Source organism: Cetorhinus maximus, chromosome 16 (genome assembly GCF_964194155.1).
Source record: "Cetorhinus maximus chromosome 16, sCetMax3.hap1.1, whole genome shotgun sequence".
NCBI lineage: Eukaryota > Metazoa > Chordata > Chondrichthyes > Lamniformes > Cetorhinidae > Cetorhinus > Cetorhinus maximus.
Genome location: NC_135894.1, coordinates 89,767,230 through 89,786,294, shown reverse-complemented (window position 1 = coordinate 89,786,294; position 19,065 = coordinate 89,767,230). Strand labels below are relative to the sequence as shown.

At 43.8% G+C, this 19,065-nt stretch overlaps 1 protein-coding gene across 4 annotated transcripts in view; it reads right to left on the bottom strand.

The window, feature by feature from the left end:
• LOC144691814 (interferon-induced GTP-binding protein Mx3-like) overlaps window positions 1-19,065 on the bottom strand; it is a 75,146-nt gene that overhangs the window by 6,665 nt on the left and 49,416 nt on the right. For all 4 annotated transcript variants that reach the window (XM_078560322.1, XM_078560323.1, XM_078560325.1 and 1 more), the window contains 4 exons: window positions 15,494-15,638; window positions 12,455-12,613; window positions 10,783-10,859; window positions 6,581-6,781 (listed from right to left, as the gene is read on the bottom strand). In XM_078560322.1, coding sequence (XP_078416448.1) covers window positions 6,581-6,781; window positions 10,783-10,859; window positions 12,455-12,613; window positions 15,494-15,638 — 582 coding nt within the window. The remainder of the gene's footprint in view (window positions 1-6,580; window positions 6,782-10,782; window positions 10,860-12,454; window positions 12,614-15,493; window positions 15,639-19,065) is intronic.

Here is a 19,065-nt window from a genome sequence, read left to right as displayed (position 1 = left end):
TAACACACAGAAGACAGAGGAGAGGTTGGAGAGATGTAACTAGTGGAGTGCCACAAGGATCAGTCCTAGGGCCTCAATTATTTACTATCTATATTAATGACTCGGAGGAGGGGACAGAGTGTAATGTATCCAAATTTTCTGATGATACAAAAATAGGTGGGAGGGCATGTTGTGATGAGGACATAAGGAATCTGCAAGGGGATATAGACAGGTTGAGTGAGTGGGCAAAAAACTTGGCAGATGGAGTTTAATGTGGGAAAGTGTGAGGTCACGCACTTTGGTAGGAAGAATCAAAAGGCAAGCTATTATTTAAACGGAGAGAGACTCCAAAAAAGTGCAGCACAGAGGGATCTGGGTGTTATTGTGCATGAAACACAAAAAGTTAGCATGGAGGTGCAGCAAGTAATTAAAGCAAGTGGAATTTGATGGAATAGATATTGCTAGGGGGTTGGAGTTTAAAAATAGGGAAGTCTTGTTCAACTGTATAGGGTGTTGGTGAGGCTGCACCTGGAGTACTGTGTACAGTTTTGGTCTCCGTATTTAAGAAAGGATATATTGGCTTTGGAGGCAGTTCAAAAGAGATTCACTGTGCTGATTCCTGGGTTGAAGGGGTTGACTTATCAAGAATGGCTAAACAGGTTAGGACTTTATTCATTAGAATTTAGAAGAATGAGGGGTGATCTTATTGAAACATACAAGATTTTGTTTGACAGGGGTTTGACAAGGCAGATGTTGAGAAGATGTTTCCACTAGTGGGGTATCTCGAACTAGGGGACATAGTTACAGAATAAGGGGACACTCATTTAAAACTGAGATGTGAAGGAATTTCTTCTCTCAGAGAGTAGTGAATGTCTGGAATTCTTTACTCCAGAGAGTTGTGGAGGCTAAATCACTGCAAGTATTTAAAGAGGAAGTAGATAGATTTTTGAAATATCGGGGAGTTGAGGGCTACGAGGAACTGGCACGAAAGAGGAGTTGAGGTCTGGGGGCAGATCAGCCATGATCTTATTGAATGGCGGGACAGGCTTGAGGGGCCTCCTGCACCTACTTCTTACATTCTTATGCTCTTATGAGTTTGGTACATCTCTAAGCGACATGCTCAGAGATCGTTTAGCGTGCAGTACAAATGAGGACACGGTTCAGAAGAGATTATTGATCAAAGTGAATTTGGATTTCAGGACGGCGCTCGAGATAGCACTGGCCATGGAAAGTGCAGTAAGAGATTCAAAAGCCATACAGGGTGCGCAAAATGGTGTCATCCTCCACATCGGGTGGGAAGCCCCAGCCAAAAAGGGCGCGGAAATGCAAGACTCTGCTGAGAAGCAGGAAAGAGCCCTCGCTAGCTGAAAAATTAGGAAAAATAACTTAGCAGTGAAAACAAAGAATAATTTCAATAGAGGTGGAAACAAGCAGCCTTTTAATAATTGGCAGTCGAAAAAATATTGAATGTTATTATTGTCACAGAAATGAACATATAATGAGACAGTGCAAGGAAAGATTCAAGCAGGCTTTTAAACAAAAGAAAAAACCCAGTGAGATCTACAATGTAGAGGAGCCTGAAACAACAAATTGAGATATTTACTCGTTGTTTAATCTGAAAGTTGGAAAGACAGAACCAATATTTGTAACAGTGAAAGTAAATGGCAGACCTGTTAGAATGGGAGTGGACACAGGAGTTTCTACTGCAATAATTAGTGAATAATTATTCAGATATCTGAATAATGGGGAACATCAGTTAAATTTAGGAGAAACAACTGCCCAATTAAAAACATGCACAGGTGAAGACATCCAAGTCAAAGGCATAAGTAGAGTAACTGTCCATTATGGAGGCCAATTGGCAAAGCTACCCTTGATGGTGGTAGCAGACGAGAGGCCAAGCCTCCTGGGGCGAAACTGGCTAAAGGAGATTAAGTTAGAATGGGCTGAAATTTTCCACTCGGGAGCAAGTGGGTTACCAGAGCTACTTCGAAGCACGCCACAGTCTTTCAGAGCGAACTTGGGACCATCCAGGGGGTGCAGGCAAAAATTCATGTGGATCCAGAGGCAACACCCTGATTCAGGAAGGTGAGACCAGTACCTTACACACTGCGAGAAAAAGTCAACACCGAACTGGACAGGCTAGACAACCTGGGCGTTAAACAACTTGTGCAGTTCTCAGAATGGGCAGTGCCCATAGTCATGGTCTTTAGACCTGACCAAAGTGTCCGAATTTGTGGAGACTACAAATTGATGGTTAATAAAGTAGCTAAGTTAGACAGACACCCCATACCAAAAATTGAAGACCTGAATGCCAAACCGGCAGCTGGAACCACCTACACGAAGCTTGATATGAGTCATGCTTAACAACAACTAGAGTTAAATAATGCCTCCCAGGGATTTGTCACAATTAACACCCACAAAGGGTTGTACCAATGTACTCAATTGTCTGGCAGCGTCTCCTCAGCTTGCGACATCTTCCAGAGAACAATGGAAAGTTTACTGCAGGGACTGCTCCAGGTTGTAGTCTATTTAGACGATGTTTTGGTGACAGAGATTCACCGATAAAGAGCAGTTGGCAAACTTAGAAGTCTTAAAATGTTTCTTGCAAGCTGGAGTGCGTTTAAAAAAAGAAAAGTACACGCTCCAAGCGAGGGAGGTAATCTATTTCGGTCACTGGGTCGATTCACAGGGCCTCCACCCAGTTGAGGATAAAGTGAGAGCTATAAGAGAGGCATCTGTGCCAAAGAACACCTCAGAACTCAAATCATCAACTATTATGGGCAGTTCTTACCCAATTTGCCTACTCTCCTGACCCCGCTGCATTCTCTACTCAAAAAGAACCAACCGACATTGGTCTTGGGAGGCACCCCAGAAAGAAGCTTTCATAAAGGTGAAACAGTTGTTCCACTCGTCCATCCTATTAGTACATTATGACCAGATGCAAGAATTGGTTTTGACATATAACGCATCTCCTTACAGAGTGGGAGCATTGCTCTCCCATCGGGTGGACAATGGCACAGAACAGCCAATAGGTTACGTATCAAGAACGCTCACCACAGTGGAGAAGGGATACTCGCAGATAGAAAGAGGACTGCCAATTATCTTTGGTGTCAAGAAATTTCACTAGTGTGTACACGGCCGCCATTTTACAACCGTTTCAGACCACAAACCTTGCTAGGATTGTTCAGCGAGGGCAAGGCTATACCACCCATAGCCTCGGCAAGAATACAATGATGGGCTTTAAACCTGGCAGCATATGAGTACACTTTCGTATGTAGGCCTGGCAATCAAATAGCAAACACTGATGCACTTTGTCGTTTGCCTTTACAAGAAAGTGATGAGGATATCCCAGTTCCACAGGAATTTGCTTTACTGTTAAATTTCTTAGACAATTCAGGACTCAGTCCTATCTCAAGCACGAGAACAAGTGCTTCATGGTTGGTCATAAGAGCCCATATCTGATGAACTAAAACCATATTTTAACAAAAGACGTGAAATAACCAGCCAGGATGGCATCTTATTATGGGGAGCATGAGTGATAGTACCTCGAAAGGGAAGGGAGCCATCTAGGAATTTCCCTAATGAAGACCATAGCATGCAGCTATATATGGTGGCCTGGGATGGTGAAGTAGAGAGTTTAGTGAAGAATTGTGTGCAATGTCAGCAACTGCAAAAGTTACCTTCAACAGCTTCATTACACCCTTGGGAGTGGCCAGGAAGACCCTGGTTACACATTGACCATGTGAGACTTTTCATGGGGACAATGTTTCTGCTTATTGTCGATGCCCACTCAAAATGGATGGACATATATGAGGTGAAGTCACCAATGTCTTCTGCTTTAATTGACAGGCTGTGTCAAAGTTTTGCCTTTCACGGACTACCAGGAGTAGTCGTTTCTGATAACGGCACGGCGTTTACGAGTGCTGAGTGTTAGCAGTTTAGCAGTCAAAGGTTTCGCCCATGTAAAAATGTCACCGTACCATCCTTCCTCAAATGGACTGGCCGAAAGGGCGGTTCAAGCATTTAAGGCAGGCATGAAGAAGCGAACTGGAAATTCCTTAGCAACCAAGCTAGCACGCTTTCTTTTCCATTATAGGACCACCCCTCACACAACAACAGGTGTCACAGCTGCGGAGTTATTGTTGAAACGCCATCTCAGGACGAGATTGAGCTTAATAATGCCGAATTTAGAGGAGAAGGCGGAAAGGAGTCAGGGAAGCCAGAAAACCAAGACACGACTGGCAGAGTCGCAAGAGGAAATTTACCTTGGGAGAGCCGGTACAAAGTTGAAAAACTTTGGGGAAGGACCAAAGTGGTTACTGGCTGAAATAAGTGCAGTGACTGGTCCTCTATCTTAGCCCATGGAGGCGGAAGGTGGAGACACGTGGATCATGTAAGGAAGAGAGAAACAAATCACCAAGAATTGATTCCCCCAGTGTTTATGACTGGGTCAGCGTCTCCTGCTGTGGATACTCAACCCAGCACAGACACGACTGATGTTCCTGTAAGAGTTGAGGATACAGAATGGCAGGTGTCCACTGAAGCACCTGATGTTCGGGCAACTCTGGAAAAGGAGGTTCCTGACAAAAGAATCTGAAGTTGTCGAGCTGAGGCATTCTACATGCATAAGGAAACCCCCAGAAAGACTGAACTTATAAATTTCTCACCCAGTGTAAATATTTTGTTGTCTTGAGAAATTTGTACTTGTAAATATAAAATGTATATCTGAGTAAAGGGGGAGTGATGTGGTAATTATAATAGTGTGTGATATACCTTTAGGAATAATGCTTGTTAAGGAAGATCACATGATCTTTAGTACCCAATGGGAGAGTAGCGTGGGCTACCTCAGTAGTTAGCAGGTAGTAGTTAGTAGTGCAGAGATAGAGTTTGAGTTGGAAGCACACATGTAGTTGCTGCTGAGTACCTTCGTAAAAAACTGGAAGTTCCCACCTAAGAAGTGTCTGCTGATCAACTCCATCAATACTACCAACTCGGCCACCACTCACAACAAAATGTTAACTCTGTTTCTCTCTCCACCGATGCTGCCAGACTTACTGAGTTTTCCCAGTATTTTCTGATTTTATTTCAGATTTCCAGCATCAACAGTATTTTGCTTTGTGATGTGGCTGACTCTTAAGTGCCTCTGAAATGGTCTAGCAAACCAGCTCGCTCTGTTCAGAGAAGGAGGTTCACTACCATCTTCTCAAGGCAAATAAGGGATGAACAATAAATGCTGGCCTTGCCAGTGATGCCTGCACAAATTATACAGCAGTGAAGGAGGCCATTCAGCCCATCATGCCTGTGCTGGCTCTTTGTTAGAGTTTTCTATTTAATCCCCAGTCCCATGTTCTTTCATCATATCGCTGTAACTTTTTTCCCCTCAAGTATCCAATTCTTTTGAATGTTACTATTGAATCTGCTTCCAGCACTCTTTCAGGTGATTGTTTGTAGATAACCACAGCTTACAGCGTAAAACAATGGGCTGAACTTCTGCGGAGTGGTTATCAGAGTCGGATTGCCACTCCACTCCCTACCGCGAAATCCAGGCAACCTTTTCTTGCCCGACCTTCCGACTCAGGCCAGGCAAGAACTGTGTAGGGCCGTGCTCCTGAGGCCTTCAGTTGAGGGCTGCAGAATCAGAGGTTAGGAAGTCATGCCCCACCTTTTATGGTATTAGCTCCCATAAAGCAGGTAAGTTTAAAGATCCAGCCACTTTCAAGCCAGGGAGAAGGAAGGTTTGTAAGGTAAGTGGGTAGGATTTGGAAGGGGATGGGGGGCAGGGTGTTGGGTGGTCGGGGGAGAGTCAGGTGTTCAGTTGGGGGGAATTGGTTGGGGGTGGTCGATCAGGGACGGCCGGATGGTCAGTGGAAGTGGGGGGGTGGGGTAATCAGGTGGTCAGTGGAGCTGGGGTTGGTTGGGGGTAGGTCGGGTGGTCAGGGGGTTGGGTGTTCAGTTGGGGGTCGGGTGGTCAGTGGGGGGTGGTCAGTCAGTCGGGTGGGGTCAGGTGGTCATGGAGGGTGTGGGGCCAGGTGTTTGGGTGGTCAGGTGGTAACTGGGTGGTCGGGTGGTTGAGTGGTCAGGAGAGGGTCGGGTGGTCAGTTGGAGGGTTGGGTGGTTGGTGGGGGTTGGGGCCAGGTGGCTGTGGGGTGTGGTCAATCGAGAGGCCAGGTGTTCGGGGAAGGGTGTTGGATGGGTGGGGGGAGCACCGTGGGGGGTCAGTACTCTAGTTACCCAGGAGCTAGAACTGGTTTTAATTCTAACTTTTCCTAGGTAAGACAGTTGGAACCAACCAGTTTGCAATTTTAAGTGTACATTCGGATGGTTCCGATTTTAGAGCAATGGCCCAATGGAAGTTTGACCTTCCCTGGCAATTGCCATTCAATCCTTACCTGGGGACTTCTGGAGGGGTTCCCAGGGCATCATTGGGACACCTCCAAGTTATGATTCCCGGAGACGCGGAAGTTTTCTCATGTCCATCTCTGGTTATTTTACCAATCATTTTAATGACATGAAGGAGGAAACTAACTGATTAGTACTCATTAACAGTGCACAATGCAGTCTGTTAACTGTTATGCTTTAGTTAACCTGATGGCATGTTTACCTTATAGTACGTCTGTACATGGCACGACATTTCCTGGATGCTGGCGTTTCCACTAGGTATCGTTGAGTTGAATTTCACTGTATTTAAATTCTGGCTGTAGATGTTGTCCTGGGAATACACCACACTTTCAATCTTGAACTGGGCCTGCAGAAGCCTCTCTGCTTCACTCTCTTCCTGTCGGCTGATGGATTCAATTTTGATCTATACACAAAGGCAAAAATATGCAGTCAGATCCAAATCCACATCCCCATAAGGAAACTAGAAATGAGAAAAGGCGCTTGCTTGGCAAAGCTTGAGTCTGATGTAGGAATGTTTAAGAGCAGGAAATTGGCCATTCGATCTCACGTTATGATTGCCACCCACTCAAACTACTTCTCAAAATAAATTGCAGGTGGATGCAAGCTTTTGACATGGATTAGTTATTGGTTTGGCAGTAAGAGACAGGGAGTAGGGAGAAAAGGAATGCATTTTGATTGGTGGGATGTGACAAGTGATGTTTCCTATGGATCTGTACTGAGGCTTCAGTTTTTCACCATATACATCAGGGTTTTAAATGAAGGAATACCCAGAAGGGAAGAACAGTTTGGACCAGTACTCTTATTTCCCAGTTTTTACTGTTTTTTTATGGAGAGGATTTTTTTAAAATCCTGATTTGTGGATGACACAAAGTGATGAAGCACAATACACTGTGTAGATGGGAGCAGAAAGTTTGAAAGAGACACAGACAGATTAAGTGAGTGGACAGAACTGTAGCAACTTTAAAAATTCGCTCCCTCCATGAACGGCATACCATAGCTGCAGTGTTGTACCATCGACAAGATGCATTGCGGCAACTCACCAAGGCTCCTTTGACAGCATCTTCCAAACCCACAACCTCTACCACCTAGACGGACAAGGGCAGCAGATTCATGGGAACACCACCACCTGCAAGTTCCCTCCAAGCCACTCACCATCATGACTTGGAAGTATTTCGCCCGTTCCTTCACTGTCACTGGGTCAAAATCCTGGAACTCCCTTCCTAACAGTGCTGTGGGTGTACCTACACCAGCAGTTCAGGAAGACAGCCCATCACCATCTTCTCAAGGGCAAGCAGGAATGGTCAACATATGCTGGCCCTGCCATTGACACTCACATCACAAGCATGAATAAACAAATTTACAAAAGATAATAAGGTGAGGGGCGAGATGGCAGCGTATTGGTAACGTCATTAGATGAGTAATCTAGGGGTCCAGGCTAATGCTCTGGTGACATGGGTTCAAATCTAACCATGGCAGCTGGTGGAATTTAAATTCAATTAATAAATCTGGAATCGAAAGCTAGTCTCAGTGATGGTGACCATGAAACAATCATCGATTGTTGTAAAAACCCATCTGATTCACTAATGTCCCTTAGGGAAGGAAATCTGCCCTCCTTATCTGGTCTGGCCTACTTGTGACCGCAGACCCACAGCAATGTGATTGACTCTTAACTGCCCTCTGAAGTGATCTAGCAAGTCACTCAGTTCAAGGGCAATTCAAAATGTGCAATAAATGATGCCCTCCCCAGCGACGCCCACACCCCAAGAAAGAACAAAGGGGAAGGAATGATTCTTCTTGTATACAGAGATCTATCAGATCCCATCTGGATTACTTCATTCAGTTTTGTACATTGCAATTCCAAAAAGGATATATTGGCCTTGTAATAAGTACAACACAGATTCACCCAAATGATACTGTGCCTTTATTGGTTGAATTATGAGGACGGGTTGTATAAACCTCTATGTTACCTTGAGCGCAGAAGATTGAGAGCTGATCTGTTTGAGGTGTTTAAACTGATCAAGTGGTTTTATATGGTAGGTGCAGAGAAAATATATTTGCTGTTATCTTATAGCGCTGACTGTCTGCACTGGAGTGCTGCGTTTGGCTGCAGTTGAGTGCTTCAGTTGGAGTTTGGTGACTGAGGGATTTTAAGGGTTAAATTAAGGGTTAAATTCCATGTTGACAGAGGAGGAAACTCAGTCACTAGAAGGGTTTAAAATTGATAAGGAGGTGGTATTGAATAAGCTGTCAGTACTTAAAGTTGATAAGGCACCAGGACCGGATGAAATACATCCAAATATATTGAAGGAAGTGGGAGTGGAAATTGTAGAGGTACTGGCAATAATCTTTCAATGTTCCCTGGATTTGGGGGAGGTGCCAGAGGGCTGGAGAATTGCAAACATTACGCCCTTGTTCAAAACAGGTTGCAAAGATCTGCCCTGCAATTACAGACCTGTCAGTTTAACTTCAATGGTGGGGAAACTTCTAGAAACAATTATTCGGGATAGAATTAATAGTCACATGGAAAAATTTGGATTGATTTGGAAGAGTCAGCATGGATTTGTTAAAGGAAAATCGTGTGTAACTAACTTGCTGGAGTTTTTTGAAGAGGTATCAGAGATGGTTGATGAGGGCAAGGCCATTGGTGTGATGTATATGGATTTCCAAAAGGCGTTCGATACAGTGCCACACAACAGACTTGTGAGGAAAGTCATGGTCATGGAATAAAAGGGGCAGTAGCAATGTGGGTGCAAAATTAGCTGAGGGATAGGAAACAGAGTAATGGCTAATGGGTATTTTTCAGGCTGGAAGAAGGTTTGTAGTGGAGTTCCCCAGGGGTCGGTATGAGGACCTTTGCTTTCCCTGTTATATATAAATGATCTAGACCTTGGTGTGCAGGGGACAATTTCAAAGTTTGCGGATGACACAAAACTTGGGAGAATTGTATACTGTGAGGAGGACAGTGTAGAATTTCAAAAGGACATAGACACATTGGTGGAGTGGGCAGATATGTGGCAGATGAAGTTCAATGTGGAGAAGTGTGAGGTGATACGCTTTGGTACAAAGAACATGGAGAGACAATATAAAATAAAGGATACCATTCTAAAGGGTGTGCAGAAGCAGAGAGAACCTGGGTGTATACGTACATAAGTCAGGACAGGTAGAGAGAGCTGTTTCTAAAGCATACAGTATTCTAGGCTTCATTACTAGGGGCATAGAGTACAAGAGCATGGAGGTTATGATGAACTTACATAAGACCTCAGCTGGAATATTGTGTACAGTTCTGGGTGCCACATTATAGAAAGGATGTGAACTCATTGCAGAGTGTGCAGAAGAGGTTTACGAGAATGGTTCCAGGGATGAGACACTTCAGTTGTAATGAAAGATTGGAGAAGTTGGGACCATTTTCCTTGGAGAGGAGAAAGCTGAGAGGAGACTTGATGGAGGTTTTTAAAATCATGAGGGGTCTGGACGGAGTGGATAGGGAGAAACTGTTCCCGCTTGTAAACAGATCGAAAACCAGTGGGCACAGTTTTAAAGTGTTTTGCAAAAGAAGCAAATGCGAGGTGAGAAAAAACTTTCCCACACAGCAAGTAGCTAGGGTTTGGAATGCACTGCCTGGAAGTGTGGTGGAGGCAGGTTCAATTGAGGCATTCAAGAGGGCATTGGATCATTATCTAAATTGAAACAATATGCAGGGTTATGGGGAAAAGGCAGGGGATTGGCACTAAGTTAAAATACTCAGAGAGCTGGTGCAGGCACGATGGGCCGAATGGCCTCCTTCTAAACCATAATGATTCAGTGATTCTGTTGGGGAGATCCATAGCAATCTTAAAGTTAGATCAAGGCCATTTCTGAGTAGAATCAGGAAGAACTCTTTGACTGAAGAGGTGATAGAACTTGCAGCATCTGTGGAGAGTAATAGAGCTGATGTTTCAGGTCAAGATGACTATGAAAGATTACCTTGAACTGAAACGTTAACTCATTTCCTCGCTTCACAGATGCTGCCTGGCCTGCTGATCACTTCCAGTATTTTCTGTTTTTATTTTGGATTACCAGCATGGGCAGTATTTTGCGTGGGAGGTAGTAGAAACCTGGAACTCTCTCCTCAAAAGACTGTGGACGCTGGGTCACTTGGAATTTTTGAGTCTGAGCTTTGTTACCGAGAATATGAAGGGATGAGGAGCTAAGGCAGGTACATGAAGGTAGAGATCATTCACGTTGAGATTGAATAATGGACAAACTTGAAGGCCTGTGTGGTTTACCCTTGTGTTGTTCATATGTGCAAAAAAATTAATAAATTAGCAATAAATGGTTTGCCATTGGTGACAAACCCCAACCATTGACTACCGATAGTCAAACCTCATTTAAATGGTTAGTTATAATGATACATTTATACTATACCTTGGCAGCTTTGCAAAGGTTGCAAAAGGCATTGAAATGTTGCTCAGCAACATCAATAAAAGCTGTTCTTGTAACTTCTGCAACAGAAAAGGGGGGGATAAAAATCTCACCTTCGACTCAAACATTGTTACCCATTTCATGTTTAATTTTTCTTCATGCTTTCATTTTTTTGGAAAATGATCATATTTTAGGACTTGTGAAACACAAATCAGGGAGAAATTCCTCTTTTGGGAGTCTGCAGTTGAGTAAAGGCCTCTGTAATCAGGCCTAGACTTAACTGCAATAAAAACCAAAAATGCTGGAAAAACCTCTACAGGTCTGGCAGCATCTGGGGGAGAGAGAAACAGGATTAACATTTCAGGTCACTGGTCTTTTGTCAAAACTGGGAAAAGTTAGAAATGTAACAGGTCTCAGGCAAGTACGGAAGAGGGGGTTGAGGATCAGGCAGGATTAAAAGAACAAGAAAGAAGCTCCGTGAGAGGGTGGAAGGTAGGAGACATTAAGTAGCAAAAAAGATGATGACGAGGCCAAGGAGATAGTAATGGGATCAGTCAAGAAACAAAAGATGTGTCTAGAGGGCAAAAGCAAAATACTATTGATGCTGGAAATCTGAAATTAAAAACCGAAAATGCAGGAAACACTCAGCAGGTCTAGCAGTCTCTGTACCTGATGAAAGGTCATTGGCCTGAAATGTTAATTTGGTTTCTTCACAAAGACCATTTTTCAGCCGTGAGCTAAATTCTGGTGGAGGCTCATCACTCTGATGTCTCAGTATAATCCTGGCCTCACAGGGTAAGCCAAGGCAATCGGCTCGTCTGCACCACATTGTGGTGGAAGTGGCTGTGTAAGTTCCGCGATCAATGCTAACTACAAGCATATAAACTTTAGTCTCTTCAGCAGACTAGCAATTTAAGTTGCTAACTGTCAACCAACTAATGAGTCTAATTTTAAATGAATAATGCCAATTTATATTAACCCCAGACACACATCTAAACTGTAAATTTAGTATTGATAAACAATTCATCGGAATGTTTAAATGCTGCTACCTACGTTCCAAGGTGAGTAAACAATTGTTAGTTCAGGACTTTGTTGTTCAATGTCTTGTTGTTCAACCTCTACCACTTAGTAGGACAAGAGCAGCAGACACATGGGAACACCACCAGATGCAAGTACTCCTCCAAGCCACACACCATCCTGACTTGGAAATATATCACCGTTCCTTCACTGTCGCTGGGTCAAAATCCTGGAACTCCCTCCCTAACAGCACTGTGGGTGCTGTAGTGGTTCAAGAAGACAGCTTACCACCACCTTCTCAAGGGCAATTAGGGAAGGGAAATAAATGCTGGCCTAGCCAACGACACCACGTCCCATGAATGAAAAAAAAATTGGCAAGAAAGGGTTAGCTCATTTATTCAGTAGCTAGCATGGATTCTGATATGAGATTGGTAGTCTAAATGCTAAAATAATCTGAGCTGGTTGATATAAGGGCAATTTGATAAGCCAAACTTAGGCACTATTGACTCCTATAAATAGACTGGGTGATTGAATGGTTCCTTGATGAAGAGTTAAAGTGAAGATTCATCTGCTGCCCTTTATGAATACTCTTGTCACAGTATTGATCCCAGTGTTCTTACAATACAAAATTGCACACCTTAATTAGGCAGTCAGGTACCTGTGATGTTCTTCAGTTGCTTAATGGCTGGTTCTTCCAAATTCATAATCTCACTCCTTACAATTGATTCAAATGTTTTATAGTTGACAAATCCTGGCAGCTCCCTTCCACGGTAAGCATCTTCAAAATGTAGAATTTCTTCGCGCAGGTAGTCCCGGACTAATAAAGAAAATAAGCCAAGGAAGAAAAATAATTCTGTAACACTCCAAATGCCTTTTTGTTTCCTGGTTTGATCCCAATCTCTACTTATTTTGACTCAGTTCAACTTAACTATTTACAATTAGAAGCAACAGAAAAGTAAAAAGGAGGAACTTGCATTTGTATAGCACCTTTCATGTTCTTAGGATGTCCCAAGACACATCACAGCCAATTAATTACTTTGGAAGTACTGTTCCTACACAATTTTTGCACAGCAATGAGATAAATAACCAAAGTGGTGGTGTTGGGTAGGGGATAAATGCTGGCCAGGATGTTGGGAAGGTCCCATCGCTCTTAATCAGATAACAACATGAGATCTTTTACATCCACCTGAATTAGACAGGGCATTGATTTGACACCTCACCCAATAGACAGCACCTTCAACAGTACAGTACTCACTCAGTATTAGTACAGAATATATGCTCAAGCGTTGGTGTAGGACTTGAATCTACAACTTTTTAAAAATTATTCACTCAAAGGATGTGGGCCTCGCTGGCTGAGCCAGCATTTATTGCCCATTCCTAATTGCTCTTGAGAAGGTGGTGGTGAGCTGCCTTCTTGAACTTCTGCAGTCCATGTGGTGTAGGTACACCCACAGTGCTGTTAGGGGGCTAGTCCCAGGATTTTGACCCAGCGACAGCGAAGGAATAGCGATATATTTCCAAGTCAGGCTGGTGAGTGGCTTAGAGGGGAACTTCCAGATGGTGACGTTCCTATAAGCCTGCTGCCCTTGTCCTTCTAGATGGTAGAGGTCATATGTTTGGAAGGTGCAGTCTAAGGAGCCATGCTGAATTCCTGCAGTGCAACTTGTAGATGGTGCACACTGCTGCTACTGAGCTTCGGTGATGGAGGGAGTGAATGTTTGTGGATGGGGTGCCAATCAAACGGGCTGCTTTGTCCTGGATGGTGTCAAGCTCCTTGAGTGTTGTTGGAGCTGCACTCATCCAGGCAAGTGGAGAGTATTCCATCACACTCCTGACTTGTGCCTTGTAGGTTGTGGGCAGGCTTTGGGGGGCCAGGAGGTGAGTTACTCAGTGCAGGATTCCTAGCTTCTGACCTGCTTTTGTAGCCGCAGGGTTTATATGGCTAGTCCAGTTGTTTCTGGTAAATTTCTTCTTATCGTGTCCACGGACAGTCTATACATGGCCCAGCCAGAACTGGACACATTTTTGAGCCTTGTTGTTGAATTCAGCAAGATCTGCAACAGTGCAGGGTTCCTCTAGCGATAGGCATTGCAGGAGATGTTGCATAGTCTGTGGCTCAGTTCCACATTCACAAGTTGTCGGGCTGGTTGTATATCCCCATTCGCTTAGTGACACCTTTGAATGACCTACACCAGTCCTAAGTCTGTTAAGACACTTCCAGGTTGCCCAGTTGCAATTAGCTCCTGGGGGAAGGCTTTCATCCGGTAGAATTTCCATCGCTGGGGGTTGTTTGAGACTGGCGAGCCGGTCTTTCCACAAGGCGATGTGGGCTTCAGATGGGGTTGATTGTAATGGAACAACACTGTTCATGAAGCTCTTCCTTGACTTTAGGTGGCTGGGTGTAGGTGTATGACCATGTAGAGGGTGCCTCTCATCTGATGTTTGACGGAGTCGCTCTTTCTTGCTGGCTACCGTTCTTCTTATATCAGGGGGAGCAATACTCGCCAGGATATATAGGCTGCTGGTATTTGTTGGTTTTAAACAACCTGTGATAAATCAGCAGCTTGCATTTTTATTTTTGTTTCAGTTTCTGGTAAATGGTAACCCCAGGTAGGGCATTGATTTGTCAACTCACCCAATAGACAGCACTTTCAACAGTATAGTACTCACCTAGCATTAGTATTGAATATGTGCTCAGATGTTGGTGTAAGACTTGAATGTAACAACTATTTTTTTCTGACCCAGATATGGGGAAAGCACTGTAACTGAGCCATATTGATATAACAATGTTGGGACTTGATTCGCTGAAACTACTGCATGTGAGAAAATAGTTTTCAATGTTTTGTGTTAAGGGCATTGGGCAATTCTCTCCCTTCTGTGATGCCAGTGCAATAGAAACTATTGCTTGATTAGCTCACAATATTCAATCTTCTGCCTGCAAGACTGCACACCAGAAAAAAGAGACAGGAAGTTGTATTCCTTCTTGAGTGTATTCTTGGCTTTTCCATTGACTCATAGTTTAGTGCCTGTGGATAAAAATTGGCTGCTCCCATTTTAGGGTGCGATTCTTTTAAATGCCCCTAGCTTCGATCTTACTCCTGGGTTGTTCACAGCAGGGTCACACAGATTAATCTTTAAGTCCTGAATTCTCCAGGACAATCCTGGAAGTTGATAGCCCTAGTTGTCTGGGAATGGCAGTGAGAGAATGTAGCATAGTACTCCACTAGATGATTACCACAGACCGTGATCGGAGAATACCAACCATTTTTAAATAGGAAGACTAGGGTTTTCATGGTCAAAATGGCAGGATGGGACTAAAAAGCATCAGCCTGGATGCAAAGGCCAAGGTTTTCTGGTCCTTTTCTGGCATTTTACCAGTAGATCTGGAACAGACTGGGCCAAAATGTCTTTGGTATATTCCTGTCTCTTTCTCTTATTCCAGAGGTGAGCACAATGGATTAAAATGAGCAAATGGCTGAGCACATGAATGTAAGAAAGAAAGAACTTAGAATTGTACAGATTTACATCTGTTCTTCAGGATGTCCCTGAGGTGCAGGGGTGTGGTGGTCATCACCTCCAATGCGAGCCTCCTCCAGAAACACCCTCAATCAGAAAGCTAGATTGCATTGTCAAACTACCAATCATACCCCAGCCAGTAGTCCAATTTAAAAAGAGGACCTGAATGATTCATACTCACAGTTTGATATACTCCTGTCCAGAAATGAATTCCATTCTGCAAACTCCTTTCGTACTTTGGTGATGTACCTCTCCCCATTTATGGAATTCCGAGGCTCTTCCCCAGAAGTCAAGCTTCTTGTGTGACTACAGAATTTGTTGATTTTCTGCAATTTAATCAAAGGTATTGGAAAATTACCATTGTGAGAACACAGAAATGGTATTGGGCAAACAAATGGCCATTTTACCATAAAGCTTCGTTCCTTCCTCAGACCATGTATAATCAACTCCATCTACCCATTCAAACTCCCTAGGAAACCTTCTTCAAAATATTCCTTCCCCTGCGGGCAAAATTCCAGAATCCTATCCAATCTTACATCTCACTTCGTCCTAAAGCTCGCCCTGACTGGGGTTTTCCTCAGGTCACGTCTGGATCTGCTACAAACTAATGGAGGGAGATCGATGACTACAATTAGACAACAATTCCATTGTTGTTGTTCTGTTTGACTGCCGAAGTGGTATTAGGCAACTGAGGTGGACCTTGGCCTTTCTTCATCTAGCAATTCCGATTTGCCTATGCTTTCATCATCCTACCAGCTTGGTAACCATATGGCATTTGATCAGTGTTAACCAAACTTATCCTTGGGACTCACAATCTTGTTGCTATCTGAGGAGTTCTATTATAAATGAAAGGATTGAATTTCTGTCAGTATGTATAGGGAGAAGGAATGGGTGGTTCTTCTGTCAGTCACAATATTGTTGTCAGAAGATCCCCGAAAATCCCAGGATCTTCCCCAATTCTCCAGGATCTTCCACTGAAGCTTTGACAGACAATTGGGAGAACCCTTGTGGAATCAAACCCCAAAATATTTGTCTTCCTTGGGAGTATTTTGGTAAAAATACATCAAAGTAACTAACTACCAGGCCCATTATACAGTTCAAGATTGAATCATTGAAATTACAGCCATTTGGCCCATACACCAGCCACTTGAACTGGTGCTATCTCCTCTAATTCTATTTCCCTGCCCTGTCCTTTAATATACTTCCTTTCCAATTGTATTTTAAAAGCTCTATCATCTGCCACAATAGCCTATTATTGTAAGGCATTTCATATTGTAGTAAGCTTTTGTGTGGATTCTTCTAACTTTTCCTCTTGTATAGGTCTGATGTTATTAATATTCCTGGATGAGTTCTGGAGATAGATTACACTTCTGTGTGTATCGTTGTTACACCTTAGAAGGTATACCACTACATTTGAATCTATCCATCTAAAATAAACATCTCTTGGAGTATAATGCGCCTGTAACCTCTGGAATTTAGAAGAATGAAAGGTGATCTCGTTTCAGATTCTGAAGTGGCTTGACAGGGTAGATGCTGAGAGGCTGTCTCCCCTGGCTGGAGAGTCTAGAACCAGGGGCAGGCCAGCAGGCTGGTGCAATTGGCAGGTCCGGGTTCAGCCGGGGAACTGCATTGGCCCCCACCGTCCGCGATTTCACGCTGGCTGTCCAATTAACGGCCAGACAACGTGAAGCGCGCGCTGGGAAGCTCAGCGCTGGTGGGGCGGGAGGAGGGCGGGCGCTGACAGAAGGCTCCCTGAAGGCAGAGAGCTGCCTCAGGGAGCTGCAGACCTGAGAAGCATTAAATAAAGTTTTTAAAACTAAGGAAAAAAAATGTCCAAGCATCACAATTAGTCACCTGAGCATATACATGATAAAATTGCTATCTGTAGGTTTTTTCTTTTTCTTTTTAATAACGGAAACCTCATCATCCCCTTGGATGAGGTTTGATGAAAAACGCAAAGTCGGCCTGGCCGATTTGCCCGTCCGCCCTCCGTAAGGTTGGACGTACCATGAGAAATCGGAGACACTTGCACGTTTAATAACCTTAATTTGGTTCTTAATTGTCGGCGGGCGCTCTTCCGACTTTTACCTGTGCCTGCCGACCAGAAAATCGTGCTAGCGCGGGATGACATCGGAATGCTCGCCCGATGTCATCTTGCGCGATTTCGTGTCCGATCGGGTCGGTGCACACCCGCCTGATCAGCCTAAAATCCTGTCCCAGGGAACACAGTCAGGATAATGGGTTGGCCATTTAGGACTAAGATAAAGGGCAAGTTCTTCATTAGGAGGTTGTGAATCTTTGGAATTCTCTAGCCCAGAGAGTGTGAATGCTCAGTTATTGAGTATATTTACCTCCGCCACTGAAAGTGAGTGGAGGTAATGTTTTCACCCATTGGTTTGTATGTTAACAGTATATCTCAAAAGCTCATGAAGGGACTTCAAAGAAACATGGTACACAGATAGGATACGGCCCAAGGAAGAACTGACGAGTTCTCGGCAAAAATGTGGATCCAGATCCTAGAATTTTTTAATGGACCTGTTAATGTTGGGAGATAGGGCGAACTGACGTTTTTGTTTAGAATTTTGTGGGTTTAATTTAGATTGCGTTTTAGAATGTTGTGGATTGTCTCAGCGGCTGTGGTGGAATTTGTCACAGCTGTCAAATGTGAGCAGGATTTTCAAAGCAGGTTGTTGGATGTGGATTGGCCTGAACCCTCCTCAGCAAGGCAAAAACTCTTAATAAAAATATCTCTTTTTCAGCTTTGTGGCTACAGAGCACTTGGAAAAGCCTCAAGGAAGAGCCGTGTAATTGTACTAACATTGAGTTAACACAGTGTGGTGGAGGTATGTGCTCTACCGAGTGCCTCTTCACTCATCAAAGTTGACAGTAGGATCTGAGGTCAATAGATTTTGGATTCAAAGGGAATCAAGAGATATGTAGATCATATGTGAAATTGGAGTTGAGGTCAAAGGGCAGCTATGATCATGTTGTGTGGCAGAGTAGACGGAAGGGGTCTTATGGCCTACTCCTGCTCCCATCCCTATGTTCCTAAGCGCTTATAGCCAAATGAAGGGTGTCCACATGAAAGATCCACGTATAAAGTTATTAGAGTATCGAATATTTACTGATAACCAGCTTCATGTGATCTAGTGGACTCACTTTGATCACCTAGGGGAGTCAGAGAGGACTTTTCCTGAGTATTTTTTTACCTTAAATGGTCCTGAGTATTTTTTTTTTACCTTAAACGGCCTGGGTGTTTCTCTGTTGTTTTTGCATCTCCCATGAGGTACAGGGGTGGGAGGAAGTGGTGGTGGCATTTGCTGGAGAAAGGGGTGTGGAGTAGAAAGTATCTGTATTGATGCTCAGCTATCATGAACATGGGGCAGAGTTGAGGGATCAGTTGGTTTTTTCCTGTCTGTCAATTTCACCTGTCTGCATGTAATTTCAGTGCATTGGCCACTCACTGCATAAGGAGCTGATACTTTCACCTGGATTTAACACCAGCATTGATAACTAATGGTGCTCACCCAATCATTCTAAAAAAAATAGCACAAATTGGAAAGTCATGCAAGTTAAGGCAGAGAAGGGAACAATCTGTAATTCGTTTCCTGCAATTGATTCTCAGGCCGGAGTTTCTTCTGTGCACTCTCTAAGCTGTGATTTCCGTGTCCATTGAACTGATTTTTGTGGTTGAAGTGGGAGTGGGGAGGAGGGTGGGGAGGAATTGCAGGCTGGCAAGTCAAACCCTGATTT